The sequence below is a fragment of the Siniperca chuatsi genome, linkage group LG22 (assembly GCF_020085105.1).
Source record: "Siniperca chuatsi isolate FFG_IHB_CAS linkage group LG22, ASM2008510v1, whole genome shotgun sequence".
NCBI classification, from domain to species: Eukaryota; Metazoa; Chordata; class Actinopteri; order Centrarchiformes; family Sinipercidae; genus Siniperca; species Siniperca chuatsi.
Window position 1 is genome coordinate 12,119,499 of NC_058063.1, and position 21,946 is coordinate 12,141,444.

The window sequence follows — 21,946 nt, forward strand, 5'->3', positions numbered from 1 at the left end:
GAGCTGTAGAATAAGCCAGTTACATTTACTGTATGTGCTTTTTGGAGGAAAATCATACCGCTTTATTCCTCCAGAGACTTGTATGTAAGTTTCTCGTGGTAATTGCTTAACATTTACTAAGAAAATGTGTTTATTTGTGTTCAATGATGGTCAAATGAACCAGTATATTGCATCCAAATGAGTCAGTGAGAGTTTTCCCCTGATGTGATAATAAGAGTGACCCCTGTTGCTGCTAACTCTGGTCGCATAACCCTGTTTTAAATAGTTCTTGTAGCCAATGCATTCCCTTCTGTGAGTTGAATTGGGTCAAGTCAACCAGACTTCACTATGATAAAAACAGGAAATTTAACAATGCCGTGTTTTCAGAATAAAATATACACTTTGCCATGTGTGACCAAAAATAAATAAATACTATTAGCCTACCACTTACTATACGGCCTTGAATATGTGTTGACATTTTGGGTACAGTCTTGTGTCAAATGTATTTATTAATTCTGTTTAACTGGTTATACAAATTCAAATTCGATTTAAAAAAAATACTAGTCTTAGACCAGGATGACTGTTGATGTGAAATCTGACCACTCGCGGCCAAATTGTGCCAGAAGGCCCATGAAATTCTTGCTGATAGTGCTAAACCAAACAACCCTCTTTATATTGGATATTAAGCTAAAGCCCCTTCACACATTTATGTTTGCACACAGATGTTTTCACATATTTTGCCCAATTAGACTTCTCAGGATCTTGTGGGCATGTAAAAACTGTACTTGACAGATCTCTGACCGTCCTATTAGTATTGTTTAGTACATGTACTTATTATTATATTAAATGCTACTATATACTTCTACTTCTACATTTCAAAGGAAGATATTGTAAATTTTACTCCCCTACTTTTATGTGACAAGAGCAGAAACAGAGCAGAAAAATGAATTACTTTATATACTGCAAGGTAGCTTAATCTATAATAATATATCAAAATTTATTAGTTGAGTTATATATTGTATTGATAATCTAAAGCAAAGTAACTAGTGACTAAAGCTGTCAAATGTAGTGCAGTAAAAAGTACAACATTTGCTTCCAAAATGCAGTGGAGTATAAAGCAGCATAAAATGGAAATTATCAAGTAAAGTACCTGAAAATTGTAGTTAATTACATTACTTGAGTAACTTATCCCACCACTGTTTAAAACAATAACATCCCAGAAAAAGTAATATAGTAGAGATGCGTGTCTGCGCAGCGTCATGACCTTTATTTTGAAATTCCCCAGCGGAAGTATAATTCCTCCATCTGTCGAAGTTGACGGTGGCTGAGTTTTGAAGGAGAGCGAATCGTCTCATCGGCTCGTTGAACGAAAAGTGAGCAGCGGGCGGGAGCACCTGCGCCCGCGTATCTTAATTAGATGGTAGCCTGTTTGAACACAAGCAAAGGTTCATAATACGGCTTAAAAATATATTGAAAGTGCTGTTAATATGTAACGTTAGTTAAAAAACCTCCACGTGCCTAAAATCATTGGATATGGATGTCTTTTTCTGAGTGGGGGTGAAGAAGCGCAGCTAGCTCGCGCAGCCGTTTCGTCTCGTGCGTTTAGCTTGTTTCAACTTTGTGGAAATATGTAACTGTGACAAATGAGACTGTAACATGGAGCAGTCGGCTACTCTCGACATAGAGACGCTGAAGGTAAGCTAACAATGGTGAAAAAGTGCGTGTTTGATGTCATTTTAATTGAAACAGACAAGTTTGTAGCTTTATGGGTAATAGTTTGACACGAACGTCACATTATGCAACAGGAAAGTGAGTTTTATCAACCTTGCTTTACAGGACTAGTTAGAACTTCATAACTAGGCTAGTTATGAATTATTTATCTAGGTATTGTATTGTTTTTTTCAGCAGTCCAAACTCAAGTTTCTCATGAGTCCTCTCTGCAACAGGTGCACTTAAGTTGTTCCATTAAAATCCTAGCTAATTAAAGATGAATGTAAACTGTGTCTTGCAGTGGTTGCATATCTCTCCGGGCAGCAACATGATGATTAATAACCACTAACCAGTGCTCAAACACCTCAGGAAGCCTGCCTGGAGTTCTTTCCATATCTCCCTTTTGCACTATACCTCATAGTCTATGCATTCTCCTCTTCAAGAATCACAGTAATGTAGCCTATGCATATTCTGCCTGCATGGTTTCTCATTATCATTCCGGTCTAGCAGGGGAGGCAGTAACCCCTGGGTATACAGTATGTGCATCTCGTCTCCGTGCTGCAGTGCAAAAAAGCAGCTTGGTGTCAGAAACCCACACAGCAGAGCTACTGTTTGGCTGTCCATCCATCCATTGGCACACACACAAACACACACAGCTCTGGGCTTAGTGGTTGGGTCACGCTTATCAGTCAAGAAATCACTCTTGCTCACACTGGCTCTGAGCTGATCCAGCACTTCCCACTTAGAGACAAGTCTCAGCTAATTTGTCATCTTTAATGTGCTTTTGTTTTTACTCTAGGAAGGTGATTTAAAAGTGTAAGAATCCACTATCTTCTGTAATTAAAACAGGCTTTGTTCAGGATGCTTTGTGACATCATAAATTTGTTGGTTTGTTTTTGATAATGCTGCGTTCAGTCTGGCACTTCCCCCTGTGCGTTCGACTGATGAATGCAAATGACGCCTATGGGGTGCTGTCCAAAATGGCCCCGTTGGCTCTCCAAGGATTTGCTAGGGATTAGCAAGGAAAGCTAGTGTACTGTGGAGAAGTGTCTGTCTGTTTACATCAGCATTTTGTCGTCTTCTCTCCCCCTGCCAGAGTCATCATCAACACTGAGGAAGGAACTGACAGAGGTGCAAAACATACAGAGACTTAACAAAACCTGCTCTCCACATTAATAAATGATGCAAAGATCAGAGGTGCAGCATGCCAGCGAGGTTTGTTGCCCACTTTTTGTGTTGCCAAGTGCAAATATTTTTCAAAAGCAGGGCTGCGTCTTCCGTCTGTGATGTTCAGTCTTGTTGGCTTGCGTGCTCTTTTTGAACAGCTGCAACCTTTTTATTGTGCCGGACTTATTGGAGATCTCCGATCCCCGCCGGTCTCGTGCTTACAGTGGGGTTACCTTGTTGCTTTCAGTTGAAGGAAGTACACTGCCATCCATCCATAACGGGCAACGATGCAGCAAAAGATGAAGGCATTGATGAGCTCCACTGCTATTGTAACTCCTCCATGACAGAGCCACAAAAATTGGATTTCGCATCCAAGCGGAGCAACTATTGGCAGCAGCACCCTCACCCACATGCTTGATTGTCACATCAACGAAATCAGTGCATTGAGTTGCACATTTGAGAAGTATAATTGGCTTTCCCCAGTTACAGATGTGCATTCAGGCTTCTCTGTCTCTTTGATTGGGCTTTCTGTCAATCTGAAAAGCCCACAGAAGTTAAATAAATAGGTGCTTTAATACTGTATGTCAGACTTGTAGCATGATTGTGTCCATCCCTTTTCCCCGTTGCTGCTTCAGCGGTTGTGCAGTGTTCGAATGCAGGATGGATTAGCACAAGCTTTACAGTCATTAGTGCATCTCAAATGTTTTCTTACCTCCAGCTGAGGCGGCCCTGTGGGACTCCTGTGGCACCACTGAGTGAGAGAGCGCTCGATTTGCTGATTAAGATTATGAAGCATTAATAATGTCTCATTTTCTTTCATTAGGGGCTTCTCAGCTGCATTTTGCTGCTTGCTGCAGCAAGTCACTGTTTGATCAAAACAGCATGTAGAATATCACCATCTACTTAATTGGTGAAGATGAGGCATGCTGGCTGTGGGGAGGGACTACTGGGTAATTGCTGGCCAGCTGTAACGTCTGTAGTCAAAGCTCTGAGGACCCCCATCAAAAAGAAAAGTGACACAGATCTCAGCAAAAACTTGAAAGGGATTGATGAAGTAGCAGATACAAAGACAAATATGGTTGTGCAACAAATCCACTACAGATCTACAGCGATAGCAGTTTTTATAGCTTATTGTACCTTAGAGAAGCAAGTTACTGAGTAGGTGTTTAGTTTCTATTAATAGGAACTACACGTAATCAGGACTGTAGGTGGTAAACCATCTGTAGCTTTGAGTAGATTTCAGACCCATCTATTTGTGATAATCTGTTGACATTTGTCTCGAGCGTACTAGAACATATCTTGATAATTTCATCATAGATAGAACTGCACGACTGGGCCTAAACAAGCCGTTTTGGATGATGGTTGCAGACAGAATAATTGTTGGACTGGAAAAAGTGTTCTCATCTTGGTTGTCTGAGTGGAGAGAAAAATGATCTTCAGACACTTTTTGATTGGAAGTTTGAGAGTTGAATTATTCTCAGTCCCAGACTCGCGCACATACATATGGTTGTTGTCAACGTTATCACTTACATTATTTAAGCTTAGGCGTTGTTTTCGGCCACTCGAGTGCAAAACACTAACTTTCCATCACGTGTTGGATGTAATTAACCAAATCCTACCCAACTAATTATCTTGTGACCCCTTAGATTCGTCTCGTGACTCCTTGTGGGGGGGGTCCTACCCCAGGTTGGGAACCACTGGGCTGGACGATATGACTTCAAATATACAGTATATCACAATAACTAACATGTTTTTTAAATACATCAGTGCATGTTATTTCCTTCCTTGTAATGGCTCATTTCTGATTTGTTTGTTCAAATTAGTAACAGTCTGTCCAGGTCAAGATTTTGGCCTGGGCTTGGGCTGATTAGTTAATTGAATTTCCAGGTTGAGATGTCATTGGTTGTTGTAACTATTCTCAGTTTAATTATATGGGATTCTTTACTGAAAATTGCAATATGAGTATATTAAGGTTGGTAAATGATTTATACTTATTTATTGTCCGGCCCCAGACAGTTGTATCATAGCTGCCAACTCTTAAGCCTCCATCTGTCCCTGCAGTGGCCTTTAACTGACCACTGCTGCTATTTTCTAATTATCAGGACTGTTTCTGTAGTTGCTATGTTAAAAGTGCAAAATTATTATTTGAACAGTTTGGTCATACCCACAATGTGGACACTAATTTTACAGTCACTTGCAATGCTTTGGATATAAAGTGTTAATTCTCAGACCTACTAAAGCTGATTGAACAGTGTGAAGTGCCTGCAGCACAGCTTGCTTTGTAATCACTATTTTGTTTCTTAAAAGTCAAAGTTGTTTCTCGCGCCCGCTGCAGTTGGACATCTCGATCAGTCCAGTCCAGCGTGTTTGTGAGAGGTGAGAGTCAGCTGTGACCGGCATGCTGAAATGACAGATTGACAAAACGCCAGCCACTATGCACTCCTCCATTTGCTCTGTGAATAACCGAGCTTTAGGAGGCATGACTCGACCGAGGGTAATATATGCATTAAAACTCTTGCAAAGAAATCACAGGATCCACTAGTGTTGGGAACAGTGGGTTGCCATAGAAATTACAAGTGCTGAAGTTTCCCCTAGCAACAGTGATGTGAAAATAGACTGAATGTGTCCAGCAGGTGCATGGCTGTAGGCTAAAAGACTAGTTTTAAACTGTTTTTCTTGGTGTGATTTCAATGTTTTCTATTCCTGTTAAGAGTAAGGATGTTAGAAGTGTCTCAAAGATAATCTGTAGTAATTCAGTATGTGGTTTAACTGAGCGCTGTGTGTCAGGCATCTTCCAACGTTGTGCAAAGTTGTTGTAAAAAAGTCTTCTGACACTGCATTGAGAGTTTATATTCAGCCTTTGTGTAAGCACCTCTCATAATGCTCTTGTCCCTCAGCTGTATCGCTGGTTAAATTGGAATCACTGACATTTCTAGGCCAGCGATGTGGGTCATTTGTATTTGCCGCAAAGTCGCAACATCCATTTGTGAGACATCTGCCACCGCTGGCAGACGTGACCTAAACTGCTCATCCAAGGAAACAGTCACTTAAAGAGTGGATTAAGTTGTGAGGCAGTGGTAAGGCTGTGGAAGACTCTTGTTAGATGCCATATTTGAAGTGCGTTACCCTGTGTTATTATTGTTCTGGTTTAGAGAGAGATTGTTATTCATGCCCTTCCAAGGAATGGTTTCAATGACGGGAACGATTTGGAAATATAGGCTTCAGTGCACAGACACAGACATTATATTTTGGTGGCTTTGTAAAATTTGAAACAACTGAAATTTCAGTAAAATGCTCGATCAAAAGCAGTTTTGATTTTATTCTTTTAAGTAGGTTTGACTGGTCACAGTGATTGTAGTAATTATTTTTATTATCAATTAATCAGCAGATAAATCAATAATGAAAATAGTCTTGTGTTGCAGCCACAAAGTAAAGGCTTCTGCGTTAATGTCTGAAAATGCAGGTGTTTCTATGAATTCCTGGACAGCCTGAAGGACATATGCCTATTTCTGGCTCCAGCCTTTTACCAGCCACACCACATAAGCACTAAAATGCATCAACTGTTCGTCCTTGTAAGAGATATTGATTTCTTGCAACAATAATAAGTACCATCACAGGCTGAGATTCCTGTGTCCCTGTTGTTAAAACAGACGCTTTCTGAAGCATCGCTCCTTCTGTAAGCACGTTAAGTGCAGCTATATCTGAACTGAGGAGGTAAAGAAGAGCACAAAAGATAGTTTCTGCCACTATATAAACATTGGACAAGTAATTTAGTTCCTCTTGGAAAATGTCCTGAGTTAAAGAGTCTTTGCTTGCTTCGCCACAGTTAATGAGAGCCTGTCAGGAAAACATACAATCTAATGATACCTGCCATCAGTGTCCAATGCTAATGACATGATGAGTGTGAATAAAGCATGTGGGGCATGGATTCTGACTTGAGTTATGCTTGTATGCCTTACACTTCTGGGGTCCCTCTGAGGAAAACTGTGCCCAGGTGTGTCAATTATAGATGTGTGTTTCATGCAATGAAGCATTTTATACTGGCATAATAAATTAATAGTTGCTCCTTGGAAGTATGAGGAACTTGTAAAAAAGTCTTTGACATAATTGGACATAATGAAACACTCTGCTGCTGCTGGGCATTTTATCTTGGTTTGTACGAGCAGACTCTCTGCTTTATTCATTATCTATGCAAGACAGTGTGAAGGCAGGCCGCCTCAGTATGAATTCGTCCCAACAACAGCTGAACAGAGCAGTTTAGAGCTCAGCCAGCCTCGCACCCTGTGATGGGGAGTTTCACACTGTCAGCCCGCAGTCACGATCGGCTGGAGAACAGCAACTGCTCGCCCTCGCCTGGACGACCACACTTGACAGACATCATCCTCTCTGATCTCAGATCAGAGCTCGCATGTAGCAGCTTCTCAGTGGCTGGCAGGCACTCGGCTACTAAGCCAGACTGGAGAACATTTCTCTGGTACCAAAGTCCTCCTTTGTCTTATAATCCACCTCCTGTTTTCATTATTAGAGTGGAAGAAAAGCAACCGGTAATTTGTTCATAATGTGAAATTTCATATGTGAAGACTGGGGTTTAGAGATATCATTTATGTAAGTCACGCACTTGACTGCCTGTTAGTTTCACATCTTCTGCTGGACATAGCGCACTTAGGCTGCTTAGTGCATGTAGCATTTGAAATATTTTCCTGTGAAATGGTGAAGGGCAGTAACATTATAAAGATCTTAGCCAGAGGGGAGCGGTAAACAGGTCAGCTGCAGGAAGTTGTCACTCATGGTGACTTTCTTTGTGAACACAGGGATCCAGTTTGACAAAATGTCAACAAGTAATTAGCATTTATAAACAAAGCTGTGACATGTTATTAAATCCATACAAATGAAATTTCATTGTAAAGTACATAAATACAAGCAGAAATGTCAAGGACCTTGTTTTTCAGGACTGTAACTTACATTAATCGCTATGATTAGCCTAGTTCATTAGTGTCTCGATTTGGCTGCAGATTTCTGCTTATTGACTTAAGAAGTGTAAATATGCCATTTAAGAGCTTTTCCACTTCTGGGCATGTTATTCCCCAAATGATCGCTAACTTGAGTGATGAGTCCCCTTTCCTGCAGTGGAATAAAACACACCACCTTGTGGGGTTTTTTTTCAGAGTGAGCACTCTGATTTGGTATCTCTTTTAATAAAATAAAGTCACCCAAATGACCTTGTCTTTTAGGCAAAGAGCTTGATGAATTACTCTGCTACTGATTCCATTTCTAAAAGTGTGTAGGGCCGGTGTGCCCAGGTATGTCATTACAAAAGTTGCAAACAACGGAAAATAGTCATTTTCCCAAAATCATTCTGCAAAGCTCATTCAAAATGTTAAAAAAATCTGTTCCTACAGATCTAAATATCCCTTTCTCACTCTATTTAATTACCAAGCATGGATGTTTCAGGCTGTAGTAATACTCCAGCTTACATTCATGTCATGCTCTCACCTTTTGTTTTTTATGTAGTAGCACCACTTTTCAAAATTTGCAGAATTACACAGCCATGCCTTAGCCCAGAGTCATTTTTAGTGGTGCTTGCAAGGTAATAACCACTTAGAATATGTGATTGCTTCTGTGGAGTGAATATATTCTTGACAGCCAGCTAACATAGAGACTCCTGTGTCTGTGTGTGTGTGTGTGTGTGTGTGTGTGTGTGTGTGTGCGCGCGCGTGCGTGTGTGTGTGTTTTCCAGATTACCCAGGAGCAGTTTATCCTCGCGTCCCAGTCCCTGCACCTCCAGCGACCAGGCTGCGATGCCGTCTCCCCAGTGGGCCTGTATGGCTGGAGGAAAAGATGTCTCTATTTCTTTCTGCTGCTGCTCCTGGTCACTATGATAGTAAACCTGGCCCTCACTGTCTGGATCATGAAGGTCATGAATTTCTCAGTGGTGAGTACAGCACGGCATCGTCCAAAATAACTTTATATTTAATAACTTAAAGTGAATTGATGTCAGTTGTTTGGCTATCAAACCAAAGATCAGAGAAGCTCGGATGACAACTCAGGATTCCATTACTCCACTATATCTTTACATAGCAAATAGCTGTTTGCTGCTATATTAATGTTCAAAATCTTGTATACAGGACCTTTTTTAAGGAAGAGTTTATCAATTAATCGATTTTACTGTACTCAGTTCTAGACATGTCGCGATAATTACGTTATCGACTTATCTTACGAGATATGGCCATGACCTCTATCATTTTTGCTGACCTCGATATTGCCCGTTGTGTTTACATGTGTTTGTTTACATAAGAACACCAACATTTTATCCAACATGATGCCGGAATAAACAGCAGGGTTTTCCCTACCATTATAAGACTTGGGGCGCGACAGATTTAGCGACCCATTCAGACCATGAAAGGCGATAAATATATTCATATATTATATTGTAATTCATTCCCATGCATGCTGCTCAGAGTTGCAGTCCTTGGCTCTTCTGTCAGGGTCTTGACTCTCCTCTTGCACCTTGTGCAGACAGTCAGTAGGTGTGGCGTATAGGGCAGGCAGGTTTGAGCTTCTCTCTCACTCTTTCTCTCCAGATCTCTGGATTAGAGTGTTCCTATTAGCTTGTAAATATGTAAATAGTTCATTTGATTTTGTAAATATTTAGTTAGTTTGAGCTTCTCCCTCGGTAGATTTTTTTAAACAACTTTTTTATCTCAAAATACAATGTCCCTGTAGTGAGTTTGATTATTTGGCTATTAATTTCTCTATCTACCTTATCTCTCCCATGCCGCAGACAACCTTTATGCAAATGAATGCGATGCAAATTAATTCCCTGAAAATGACAATAATATCATTTATCGCAATTATTGCTGTGACAATATATTGTCCAACAAAACTAGTTATCGTGACAGGCCTACTCAGTTCAAGTGTAATGGTTTTCTTTCTTTCTCTGTTTCAACCTCAATACAAAGCCTTAGTGGAAGAATTTATTCATGCAGGCCCATTTGAAATGTGGCACCATCTCTCATGTTGTTTTCTTTGTCTCATCTGGATTTGGACTTGGCAGCAGGACGGGCTGACACAGAATGTGTTAATCTCAAACGAAAACCAAACGGACACATGAGACGAGCTCCTGTGACATTTCCAGGGACAATGCACACAATTTACCATTTTGTCAAGAAACACACAATGGCAGCATCCCCCCCTCTGTGATGGATGCATCCCCTGACTACTGCTATCACTCCTCTACTCCTTCGCCTCCCATCAATCTGTTTCATGAGTAAAAGACCTTATCAGTGCTGTTGGTGTCACTCCAGAAAATGTACTTTGCTGCTTCCCATCTCTAAGGACTCAATAAGCAAACACGTGCCAAACTACACTCCGTATGGGTATTAATTATTTGGTATCAATTTTGAGTGGCTGAGTTTGTCACTGGAAAAAAAAAAGTCAAAGTTGAAGCATCAGTGGTCGAGATACCCTAACTTTTAGTCAACTATTGGTCAAGCTGGCCAAAAATGCTGGATCCTACACTTACAACACTGCAACAAATAGTATCTTATTGTTATCTTATTGTTAGACCCTCCCTGCCTGGTAAATTTCACACATTGCTTGTTATTACAGTTTAATATAACATCGTATTAACTGTATTTTACAAATTATAAACAACCGAGTGGGGGAAAAATACGTTCATGTTAATGATGGATGATATTTACATGTTAAGGCAGTTTGTATTTTAAAACTTAATATATAGTTTAGTAAGTTGATGTGTTAGTTTTAGTGTACCACCGCTGGCAGTTACATCAAAATAAAATAAGATATTAACACTAATGCAATTGATTCAGCTCATTTTGTAGGAGCTATACACTGTTTGTTTGTATCTGGTTTCACTTGGTAACAAACTGCTACAAATACATACCTTAAACAACTAAAGTAGCTAATTCAGGCTATTTATCTGATGTGACTACAAGGTTAGAACGAGGGCTAACCATCTTGGAATAATGCATGAACCTTCCCAACTCAGAATAAAGATTGGTTTTTTTGGTTTTTTTGTTCTTCTCATTTTGCCAACATCGAGTGAATGCACCCATATTAAAAAGTCCCTAGGGTTATTTTCTCAGACTCTAGAAAGCTCCTCCAGAGCCACAAAAGACATAACACAACTGTTTTCTACAGGCTGAGTAGTAACCCCCATAACTAGTAAACTAACCTTTTCATGTGTAAAAAGTAAAGTGTAGTGTAGAGTTCTGCTTTAAATCAGTCTGTTACTTTCATATGCATGGCTTTTTAAAAAAGGTATTTGGCTAAGAAATCTAAGACATCACAGTACAAGTAAATAGTTTGTCCATCAAAATGAACAGAAATGTGTTCCTAAGATTTTGAGATATCATGCAAAAAGACAACAAAGTAACAGTGACCACATAATGTCTTTGGCAGCATTAATAAACATGGAATGCATATTTATGTGCTTTAAGTGCTACCTCCACTGCTAATTCCTGCTCAATAACCATACACAGTCCATCCATTACTGTTTCCCATCTTTGGGGACAGAATACATTTCAGAAAAACACCTGGATGTTTGCAGGAAAAGATGTGACTCATTCCTTCCTGACTTTTTCACTGGTCTGAAAAATCTGTCATGTGGGCTCTTTTCATTTTTGTTGAGTTTTGTCTGGATGAAGTTTTAAACTTGATCTGTATCTGCACAACCTTTGACCCTTCATCCTCTGCACTGGATCAAAACTTGGCATACAGCCTTGTAAAACCCAACTGCGACAAGGCAGATCCACATCATTCACAAAGCAACTCCAAAACTTATGCCTGCTTGTTAAGGACAATAGAGTAACCTTGGGTGGTTCTACACTTTCCTTTTAAACACCTTCTAGTTGTCATTTTTCCACCTCAGAGACATCACCTGTATCTGTTCATTTTTCTTTCACTGATGCTAAGGAACTAATCCAGGCTTTCAGAGCATCACGACTGGACTGTCGTAACGCCCTCCTGTTTGTCCTGCCTCTCACCTACTCGTCTGACTGACGGCTGCTTGTACTGAACTCTTCACACCCACCACATCACCTCCACTTCAGCACAGGAGTGACTTTAACGTCTAGCTGCTGACATACAAAGAACTCCACTGCCCCACCCACCTCCTCCGCTCCTCTGACTTTGTCTTCCTGTCTGTCCCCAGTCCTGGCTCTCTTCCATGTATGATGGAGCTCTCCTCGCTGTACTCTGCCTCTATAATTCACTATCTCCATCCATTTGTGCTGCTAGCACTATGGACTCATTCAAACACATCCCTCAGGGTCCATCTGTTCACACACATCTTCACAAAGCTGCCCTCAAACTTCACTTATAAAAAACCATGTCCAATTTCTACTGAATAATCTACCACCCAAATCAGGTCCTGTATAATATAATCGTGAGGTGAAAACTATGCAGTGAAGTTGCAGAATCATGCTTCATTTATATTTTTAAAACATGATGTTGAAACAGGACAGTGATGGACCAATCTTAAATGTAAACATAGGCTATTAGCTATTGAGAGAAAGGCAGCATGATTTTACAGGACAAGCTGAAAGGCGGGACTGTTGAAAAGTTGTAATGACTTATTGGTTGGACTTTAGTTACACACACGCCCACACACACACACTAAAGATGCACAAAGTTTAAGTGCTCATTTTGTGAGATCTTTTTTTTTTATATATATATATATATATATATATATATATATATATATATATATATATATACCTGGAAAAGCACAAGTGAAACTAATTTTGTTAACAATGGCTCAGTTCCATAAAGTGAGCCAGCATCTTAAAATCACCTAAATGAAATTTAGCTATTGTCAATTACACCTGTGCTTTTCCTGCTATGACAAGCCAAAACATCTGCTGTGAAAAAGCTCGATTGACGGGGTTCGCAAGTTTGGAGAGCCAAGAACACCCAGCTGAGTGATCCAGGTTTCCAGACTAAAATAATTATGGGAAAACTCTGCTCATAAGTTATTAAAGGACCATATCAGCGAGTTTTGCACATTTTACTACAAATCACAACTAGCCATTTTTTAAACCATGCTGCTGCTATTTTCCCCACTGTCCAGGCAGCCATTGCCTTCCATTCATGTCGTGTACAAAATGAAAATAAAGTAGCAGACTCTTAACTCTTGCTTGAATTGTTGAATTCATCACAGTGAACATCAAGTCTGCGTTAACTTTTGTCAAAGTTACATTATAATCATGAGGTAATTCACTGCAGACATTTAAAATCAATATGCACTAAAACTGCAATTACCAGGCTGCAATAAATCTTTAATGAAAATCAACACAGACTTGATGCTGACGGTGATGGATACACAACTTTCAGGAGCCCGCTAACTGATTTTTGTACTGCACAGAAATGAATGCAAACCAATGTCTAGTAGGAAATATACATCCAATAATCTAAAACTACAGCCTGCATTTAGAAATTTGTTGTTAAGGAACTAAAACCTGAAAGTATTCTGGTATTGTCCTTTTTTAAGGCTGGCTTCTGCAAGTTGGATTTAATCAGGATTTTGTCAACTTTTTCTTTCCCAATATCAATTCTGATACCTCAAAACCAGATATCTGCCGATGCCAAGTAACGATCCGATATCATTGCTCCCTTTTTCCAAAATTTAAATCTCATTTGGATCATTTTATATAAGGTGACATGAGGCCAGGGATGGCTTTAGTCGGCGGCCTGCTGTGACTGAGTGAATGCAACTGATTGTGGAAACAGAGTTTTACAATGATATTGATGAGAAAACTGTGTTTAATGTGGATTGGTCATGTCTGGCTGATATTAAATCAGCTTAGTTGTGAAAAAATACATTTTTAATTATTACTACTACTACCACCACTATAATAATAATAATAATAATTTGAATAATGTAAGCAACAGTACATGTATACATGTAAATCTGCATGACCGTCTGTTACTTTCTTTTGTCATTTTCATGAGTCTCCTCAACATTCACCTCAATTGCCACATTAGCCTGGTTCTCCTCAGTCGGCCTCCCACTGCATGCAGCCTGTCACCCTGACACCACTGAATGTCTGTGGCATTGTCACCTCGATGTCATGTCCTACTTCCTCCCTGTCACTCAGCACTGCTGCCCATCCACCGGCCTGTCTGGTACGCAGCAGCTTCTGCTTTTCCTAATGCAGTTCAGTGACAGCAGGATTACATTTTTTTATGCATTTGGGAAGCTATAATTCTTTTGAATCAAACCAGGAAAATCAGCACTGCTCGTCACAACATCACTGATGATCATGATTTTGTTTCAGGATGGAATGGGGAACCTTCAGTTGAAGCAGGATGGGATTCACCTGGAGGGAATCTCTGAGTTTCTCCTGCCTCTCTATGTGAATGAGATCCAGTCCAGAAGTGTAAGTTGCTCCCTTTGCTCTCAAGAACTTCAACTTGCCTGTTGATCAATACTCTGTAGCACTGATGAACTAGGAATAACTGGCCATCAACTGAAAAGCATGTGAAAATATCTCCAAAGCAGCAGACAAGCTGGTATAGATCTCAGTGTTGAGGAAGTTATGATCAATTCATTAACAACAAAGGCCAACTTCCCTCTGAGCTCTGACTTGATGATACTTTGATGTTACCTTATATTTGTGACTGGATAGGAGAGATTGCACTCTTTCTCTCTCTGTTCTGTGCCCCTCTCCTACTCCTCATTTCCTGTCATCCTTCAACAGTACTATCAGGGCCTCCCATCGGCAGGAGATGGGTAATAGGCTGCCTCACGGCTCCTCTCAGGCCACATACAACCCCACAGGAGATTACAGACGATTACAGAGGGACCAGAGTCCCCCCCCGCTGGATTTCCAATCAAGCCCACGCCATAAATTCTCCTCTTCTACTTCCTCTCTCCCCTTTCTCCTCTTTGATCTTCCGTAGATTAACCAACACAGCTACAGTGTAAAGTTGATCCAAATTTCCTTCTCCCACACGAATCACAGACGCTCAGTTGGATCATCCCCTTTTTCAGTGATTAGACATGGTGCAGAAAGCAATTTCAAGCACTGGAAGCTGGGGTTCCATGTAAATTTGATTTTTGAGGGGCATCGATGGAGGAAGTGGCTCGATAGTGGGTACAATTTGCCACAGCAGATTGAGAAACAACTTGGAATTGCCCACTCTTGCTCTTTGATGTTCTAGTCGGAGCTAAATGTTCATTTAAATATAACAGTCGCGTGGTTAGCAATAACAAACACCTCAAGGCCACAGCAGACGCCCGAGCCCAACATTGGACAAAGCCAATATTTCATTCCCCGGTGCAATACCACCTGCAGACATTTTTACTGTCTTGTTTTACAGACATGCTGTGCAGTAGCCCCCTTATCTACTGGCACCAGAGATATTTGCAGGACAAAAATCTCTGTGGGTCACTCGATATTTCTCACCTGAGGAAATATGTCAAGCACTGCAAGAGTGGGGATTATGGTTATCCAATGAGTTTACACCACAGTGCTGTTCTTCAGTCAGATAACCACCATTGATCAATAAGCCATTACCACGAACAACAGTGACCTCTGTAGTGCACCACAGATATCTTAAAGTTAAATATAGTATGATTATTTTTTATATGTTCGCTGAGTCCAAGCTGTTGTCAAGGCTGAACTCAAAGTAGCTTTAGTTTTACTTTTGCTTTGAATCTTCATCAGTGACTGAAGCCATAATCTGTGAATACCAAGTGGAAATAGCTCCTGCAGTGTTTTTGGCAGGAACTCTGATAGCTGGCAGCAAATTACAGGCTAAGGAGCCCCTTAAATCAGCGCTCTCAGTAGCATGTTGTGTAATGAGAGCTGGTAACTTTGCACATATGCTTTACACCGGTTGCAATCCTTGCCAAACTAAAAAAAAAAAAACCCTGTTCTGTGATGCTCTGTAGATATTTTTACAGGTTAAAATATGGATTTTCACCCTTTTCCCACACTTTTCTGCACAGACATGTATGTTGTTATGATGCATATTTTTTATGTATTTGTAATTTGCAGATATTCAGTATTACAGACCATTTGATTTGATATTTGGCAATAATGTAACTTTCAATTCAATACCACTTTATATATCGCTGCAAGGAGCAATTATATGCAGCAGTTTACCACCCAGGTCAACAAATATACACACAATAAAAAGGGGAAGAAAGGAAAGACACTGTTAATCACAAAGCTAAAAGCAATCAAAGGCTATAAGCTTGACAACTATAAGAGACACAGGTAATAAATACATTAATAAATAAATGTAAATATCCAAAAATATAAAAAAAAACAATATAATGAAGCCATATAGTGAAATTGTATTGTATTTTATTGAGCACATTTTTTATTGTATTTCAAATAAATTTTACTTTGTATGTCTTAGTTGTTTTAGATATGTGAAGAGTTTTTTCTCATTTAATACATAACAGTATACAGTAGCATTGAACATCAATTTGATTATTATTTTGATTACTATCATGATCACACACACACAGTCACAGTGAGTCAGGGCAATGGTGAGCCGAAAGTGGTCGCAAGTGTGGTTTACACTTTTCAAAACTCAGACAACACTTGCTGTAATGCTACATGCAAAGCTGGCTAGGGTAACACGTCTAACCTGAGGAAACACCTGGTCAAACACAAAATATATCTAAAACCTGAAGAGTGTACCGTGTTTGATAGCCTGAAAGCCAAGTCCAACACAGCAGCTGCGTTAAGCACGCCTGCAGCCAGCGCCAAAGAAGTTGAACCCTAGCTGGTTGGTGAGTTAGTTTAGCATTTTTACTAGCGTTATCCACAGGATTGTCAACTCTTACGCACTGATCGTGAGACTTACTCAATTGACACTTTTCACAGGCTCTCACACCACACATCCATTTTCCCACGCAGTGAAAAACAAATTTATAACTGATAATGGCAAGAAAAGAGGACACTGACAGCGCACAGACAGACGAGTCAGTGGGTCTTCTGGCAGCAGTGTCTCTCCCTCTCCTCTCGCACCGTGTGGGCAGGCAGGAGTGACAGTGAGTTACTACGGTTATGGGGACGCTCTGTTGCTCTGAAACTTTTTACAGGGAAATATTACAGTATGCAAGCAGTGCGGAAGTGAGAGAAGTTTGGTCTTATTTTTTACAACATTTTTGTTAGAACAGAGAGAATCTGACCAAGAATCCCCTGTTGAGTATTATGGGTTAATACTAATCATGATACACTGTATAATAATATTTTAAAAATGTATTATCATAATATTGTTTATATTAAAACAATTAATTGATTAATATATAATTAAGTTTTAAATGATAAGACTAGACACTATATATATATATATATATATATATATATATATATATATATATATATATAAAATATACTGTATTTTCCACACTATGGTGTCAAAGTGCAGGCTCCAGTGCCTTAGTGTTGATGCTTCACATTACCTGACTGCTGTGCACCGCAGTGTGTGAACCCAGGCGGTCATAACTGCCTCTCCAAACTTCTGATTTGGTAACAGTGTGCCTCTGGCAGGTGAAATTTCAAGTGCAGCGTTGATTTCAAACACTTAAAAATTAGAGCCCCATTGTTGCTTTCACATCTGAAATGATGGGCATTGTGTGGCACTCCTGCTTGAAGGTTCAAGTGTATATTGGACTATAGACACCTAATATTATGATTGTTTTAATATGTGTGACTAATGTTGGCCTCTTTTTGCAGCAGCTTTCAGTTATACCTGTGCCAAGCTGTCTGTCAAAGTTGACAGGCAGATGGATGGATGGATGGAATATTCTGTATATTATTTTTCCTCACCCTGGGGGCTTCCCCTATGCATGTCTGTCTATCTATCATCCATCCATCTATCCGCCTGTCAGCTTTTACAGAGGGCACACACACACACACACACACTCACACACACACACTTGAATTGTTATGGTAAAAAGAGGCCAATATGAGAACCATGAAAAAGATTCCACAGGACGACTATAATATCAGAACTTTGAAATCCAGTTTACACTTGAAATTTCAAGCATATGATTGCCACACAACAGCTCCGACTACACCTTTAAAAGCCACAATACTACTATAATTTCAGGCATGTGAAATCAGTTCGACACTTGAAATTTCACCCGCCTGAAAGCAACAAAGTGGCTGTAATTTCAGGTTTGAAATCTGCATCCTACTTGAAATTTCACCTGACAGAGGAACGTTGCATTCATAACTTCGAGTGTTTGTGAAAACAAATGTTTTGGCAGGCATTTCTTACCGCTTTCACTTTCCTCACACACAAACTTAAAACAGGGTGGATCAAAAAATGCTTGTTCAAAGACAAATATGTTGTCTGTGAGGCTTTAGTGTGGCTGTCACAGATTTCATGAAATATTTAAAAAGACTTGCATCAACAAATTTCCTTTTTAGGCATAAATAACTAGGTCTGAAGTGTTTGTGTTAATTTAAAAACATTTACTGACAATTTAACACCTTTTTGAACATATTTTCCAAAACAAGTCCTTAAAAATGTCATTACCACAACGGTCTGAATGTCAAGACAATTAGGAAAGTTAATACATTTTCACATTTTTATGCACAATTACTTAAAACTCTGAAATTATATATATATTTATTTATTTATTTTGACTGATTTCTCTCATTATCGTAACACCTTCCGCACAACCTAATATTTTTTATATTTCATTGAAACCTGACATATTTTCAAAATGATGTGGCAAACCTTAAAGAACATAACGTATAGATTCTGTAAATGCATTTAAAAGCTAGCTACTATTTTTCTCCATTAAATTAAACATTAGCCTAAATGAACAACTGTTGCAGTAACGATACATAGGTTTCGGATATGAAGTTGATGATTTCAGTAATGATGATATAACTAAGACTGAGGTATGGCTAAAAACTTAATAAATGAGATAATATTGGCACAATCATGGATTCAAGTTCAATCAATTTCATTTTGCAGTGCTTCATTAGAACATGTGCTAAAAACACGTTAACCATTTTACCACGGCACTGAAAAATTACTGACCACCTAGGGCAAATGCCACATTCTGATTTTTCAATATTTGTCACGTGGGGGTACATTAATTCTGAACAACCATGCTAACAAGAACAGATGTGTAGAATTTGCGCACAGCTAAAATATCAAACAAATTTATAAATACACTTCTAATTCATGGGAGTAGTCCAGTTCATTTTGGAGCAGGTACTATTTTTTCCCCCCAATGTTGATTGGTTGTGTCTCATATACAGTTGTTTCTAAACTTCAAAACAATTGTGGATTAATTTCTTTGGCAAGGTAGCTGTGGTATGAGCAGGATAATGCACTAGTAGAAAATGAGTTACCCGTACTCCAGGGGGTTAAATGGCCCTCTGCTTCCTAGTAATGAGATCAACTTGGAGGTAGGGTGCACATGGCTTTTGTATGGCGGTAACCATCACAGTCTAGGGTACTGACTTCCTATAGACATGGTATGAGGGCATAGGCTTTTTGCTAACAATAAAGAAGCCATGATGACTAAGCAATTTTTTACTCAATGTACATAATTAAACATTAATGAAATATATTTTCATAGAAAATTTTAAATCTTAAAATTTTTCTACATGTGGAAAACTACCTGTATTGGTAATGATAATCACTATTGTCGTGTACGCAGTCTGACATCTTGAAGGTACTGACAGTTATGTTGCTTCATTCAAAATCAAACTTTCTTTAAAATTCTGTAAGCAGTGTGTAAGCAGTCCTTCAAAAATGTCGCGGAGGATGAAAACATCAGTCATGGACACTATTTTTTCATTATTATACATGAATATTCAGTTAATTATTTGTGTCATTTGAAAACATCTAGTAGAACATCCATTTATTCTTTTCAGAATATTTTCATTTTACTCTGTGTAAATTCTACAACATAACATACATTTAGATAGAGCTGGACGCATTGCAGTAATGAGAAATTCAGCAGAAAATGCAATAAAATACGAGGTAGGTAGCAAGGTAGAGAACACTGTTATCTTTATAATGATATTTTACTATATTACTAAATGGTTTCATGAGAAAGACCCTGTAATTGTTTTGATTTCTGGTAGATTTTCTGCAAACACTTGAAAGGAGTGCACAAAGGAGACAAGTTTTGGTTTTAGCGATTTGTCTTGGAATAGCTCCTGCTTTTCACTTGCATTAGGGTAATAATGTCTGCTGCTGCTTAAGGACAACAGAGGTCAAATTAGATTTGATGAGCAGCTGTGATATATCTTTAGCAGAGTGGTCAGTCCACTCAGATTTGTTGTTTTTAGTGTTTTGTAAATGGATGTATTCCAGTGAATTTCAATCATGGACCGTTTTATTTATGTTAAGAACTACAATAGCTGATTTCACTGATTAGTTCTTCCTCTCTTCTTGAATGAAAATCAGCTGCTAGTGTGTTCAGCCTGCAGCCTTGGCTTTTTATTCGATTGCACAAGGTTAAAGCCCACTGATGCAAACAGTAGGATGACATAAAAGGAGGCAGAGGGCCGGTCCATTTCTATATTAAAATGGCTGAATTCTGTGGGGACCCCCCCCAGTTTCGGCTTCTAGGAACATTGCTGACTGGTCACCCCATTAGTGACGTTACCACAGAGGTGAAATTTGACAACTCTACTGTCTCTGGACATGTGAGCAGTTACAGTCTTTTGCTTTATTAAAAAAAAAAAACATATCAAAGCCTCCCTAAATCATATAAAATCCTTGCAAATTATAATAAAGCCTGTGATGAACACAATGTGTAAATTGGTATAGGCCAAAATATGCATTGTTATAATAAGATAGTTAGGGCCACTTGTGATTATCTTAACATTTAACTCTTGATACAGTTGTATTCATATTATTCTATTATTTTTAGTATGACACTATTATTGCAATTTGAAATCAAGTGAAAACTCTGAAATTGCACCTCATTCTGAAAAACATTGTATTAGGTAACATAGTGCCCAGATACAGTTTATCAAATCTCTGCTGTTCAGACTGCTGGCTCTCGTTATTGTCTCTGGGGACCCTGGCTGATCTATAAATAGCATCAGATGCAGGTGTATCTTTATTGGGGTGAAACTTCCCTCACCGAGTCTCACCTACTTGAATTGGAGATGCATGACAAAGATGATTCTAAGCACCAGTTCTGAATTCTAGTCTGCTGATGAGGGCTGAAGTCGTCCACTTGTTTAACTCACAGTTTTAAATCAAAGCTTTTCGGAGCAAACTGCAGCAGTGCCTCAGAGATCTGAACAGCCTTCAAACTGAGTTTGCTAAAACCAATTTAATTTGGCTAACAGTATTACACTGAAATACATGGGCCTTTTTAATATGAAAAATATTAAATATGCCTGCAAACATGTTCCAAAACAGCCTGTACCCTGCATGCAAAGAGCCTTCCTGCAAGATTTGATATTTGAATGAGGAAATTAAAACATGATAAGCGTACCTTTTCAACTTATGACATGTTTTCTTCATTATATTTACTTGTTCAGCTCAGTATGCAAATTAGCTTCTAGCACAACAATCAAATATAATTAAAATTGAAATATTTTTATGCAAATATTTGGTTAGGATTACAGTTAAACCCTGAGCTCTTTATCTATGCTTTAAATGCCTGCATTTTATTTTATACTCACAGAAAGATAGTACCATCATATGGGGTTGCTTTGTTTTAAACCATTTCATCGAAGCAGTGTGCTGTGCTCTTGCTTTCGGCTGTGATGTTATTCATTGTATGCAGGGAAGCATCCTTTGCCTTACAACAGCCATGGTAATTTTTCAGTCTGATGGGGCCCACTGCACCTTCAACAACAGGCTCCATTTATGTGCATTTACTCTGATCTGCACTTGACCTTCCTCAACAGGCGCAGTGACTAAAAAGCCTTTTTATGTGATCCCAAAGAAGTATTGAGGAGAGCAACAGCGTCTCAGTCATGGCCCCTCAGGAAACAGTTTAACACCTATAAACTCTTTAAAGGGATACTTCAAATCAAGAACTCAAATTTCTTAATGATGCTGTGCTTCCTAGAGAACTTCTGTTCATGATGTGCATTTATATTGGGAAGGAGCA

At 39.1% G+C, this 21,946-nt stretch overlaps 1 protein-coding gene across 4 annotated transcripts in view; it reads left to right on the top strand.

Moving 5' to 3' along the window:
- Nucleotides 1–1,292: 1,292 nt before the first annotated feature.
- Nucleotides 1,293–21,946, top strand: part of LOC122870734 (zeta-sarcoglycan-like) — a 42,370-nt gene continuing 21,716 nt past the window's right edge. For 2 of the 4 annotated variants that reach the window (XM_044185140.1, XM_044185141.1), the window contains exons 1-4: nt 1,293–1,674; nt 8,594–8,788; nt 13,861–14,001; nt 14,154–14,255. In XM_044185140.1, the coding sequence (XP_044041075.1) occupies nt 1,636–1,674; nt 8,594–8,788; nt 13,861–14,001; nt 14,154–14,255 (477 nt within the window). In that variant the 5' untranslated portion in view covers nt 1,293–1,635. Of the gene's footprint in view, nt 1,675–2,785; nt 2,905–8,593; nt 8,789–13,860; nt 14,002–14,153; nt 14,256–21,946 lie in introns of all 4 variants that reach the window. The other 2 variants (XM_044185142.1, XM_044185143.1) reach the window with 2 other exon arrangements.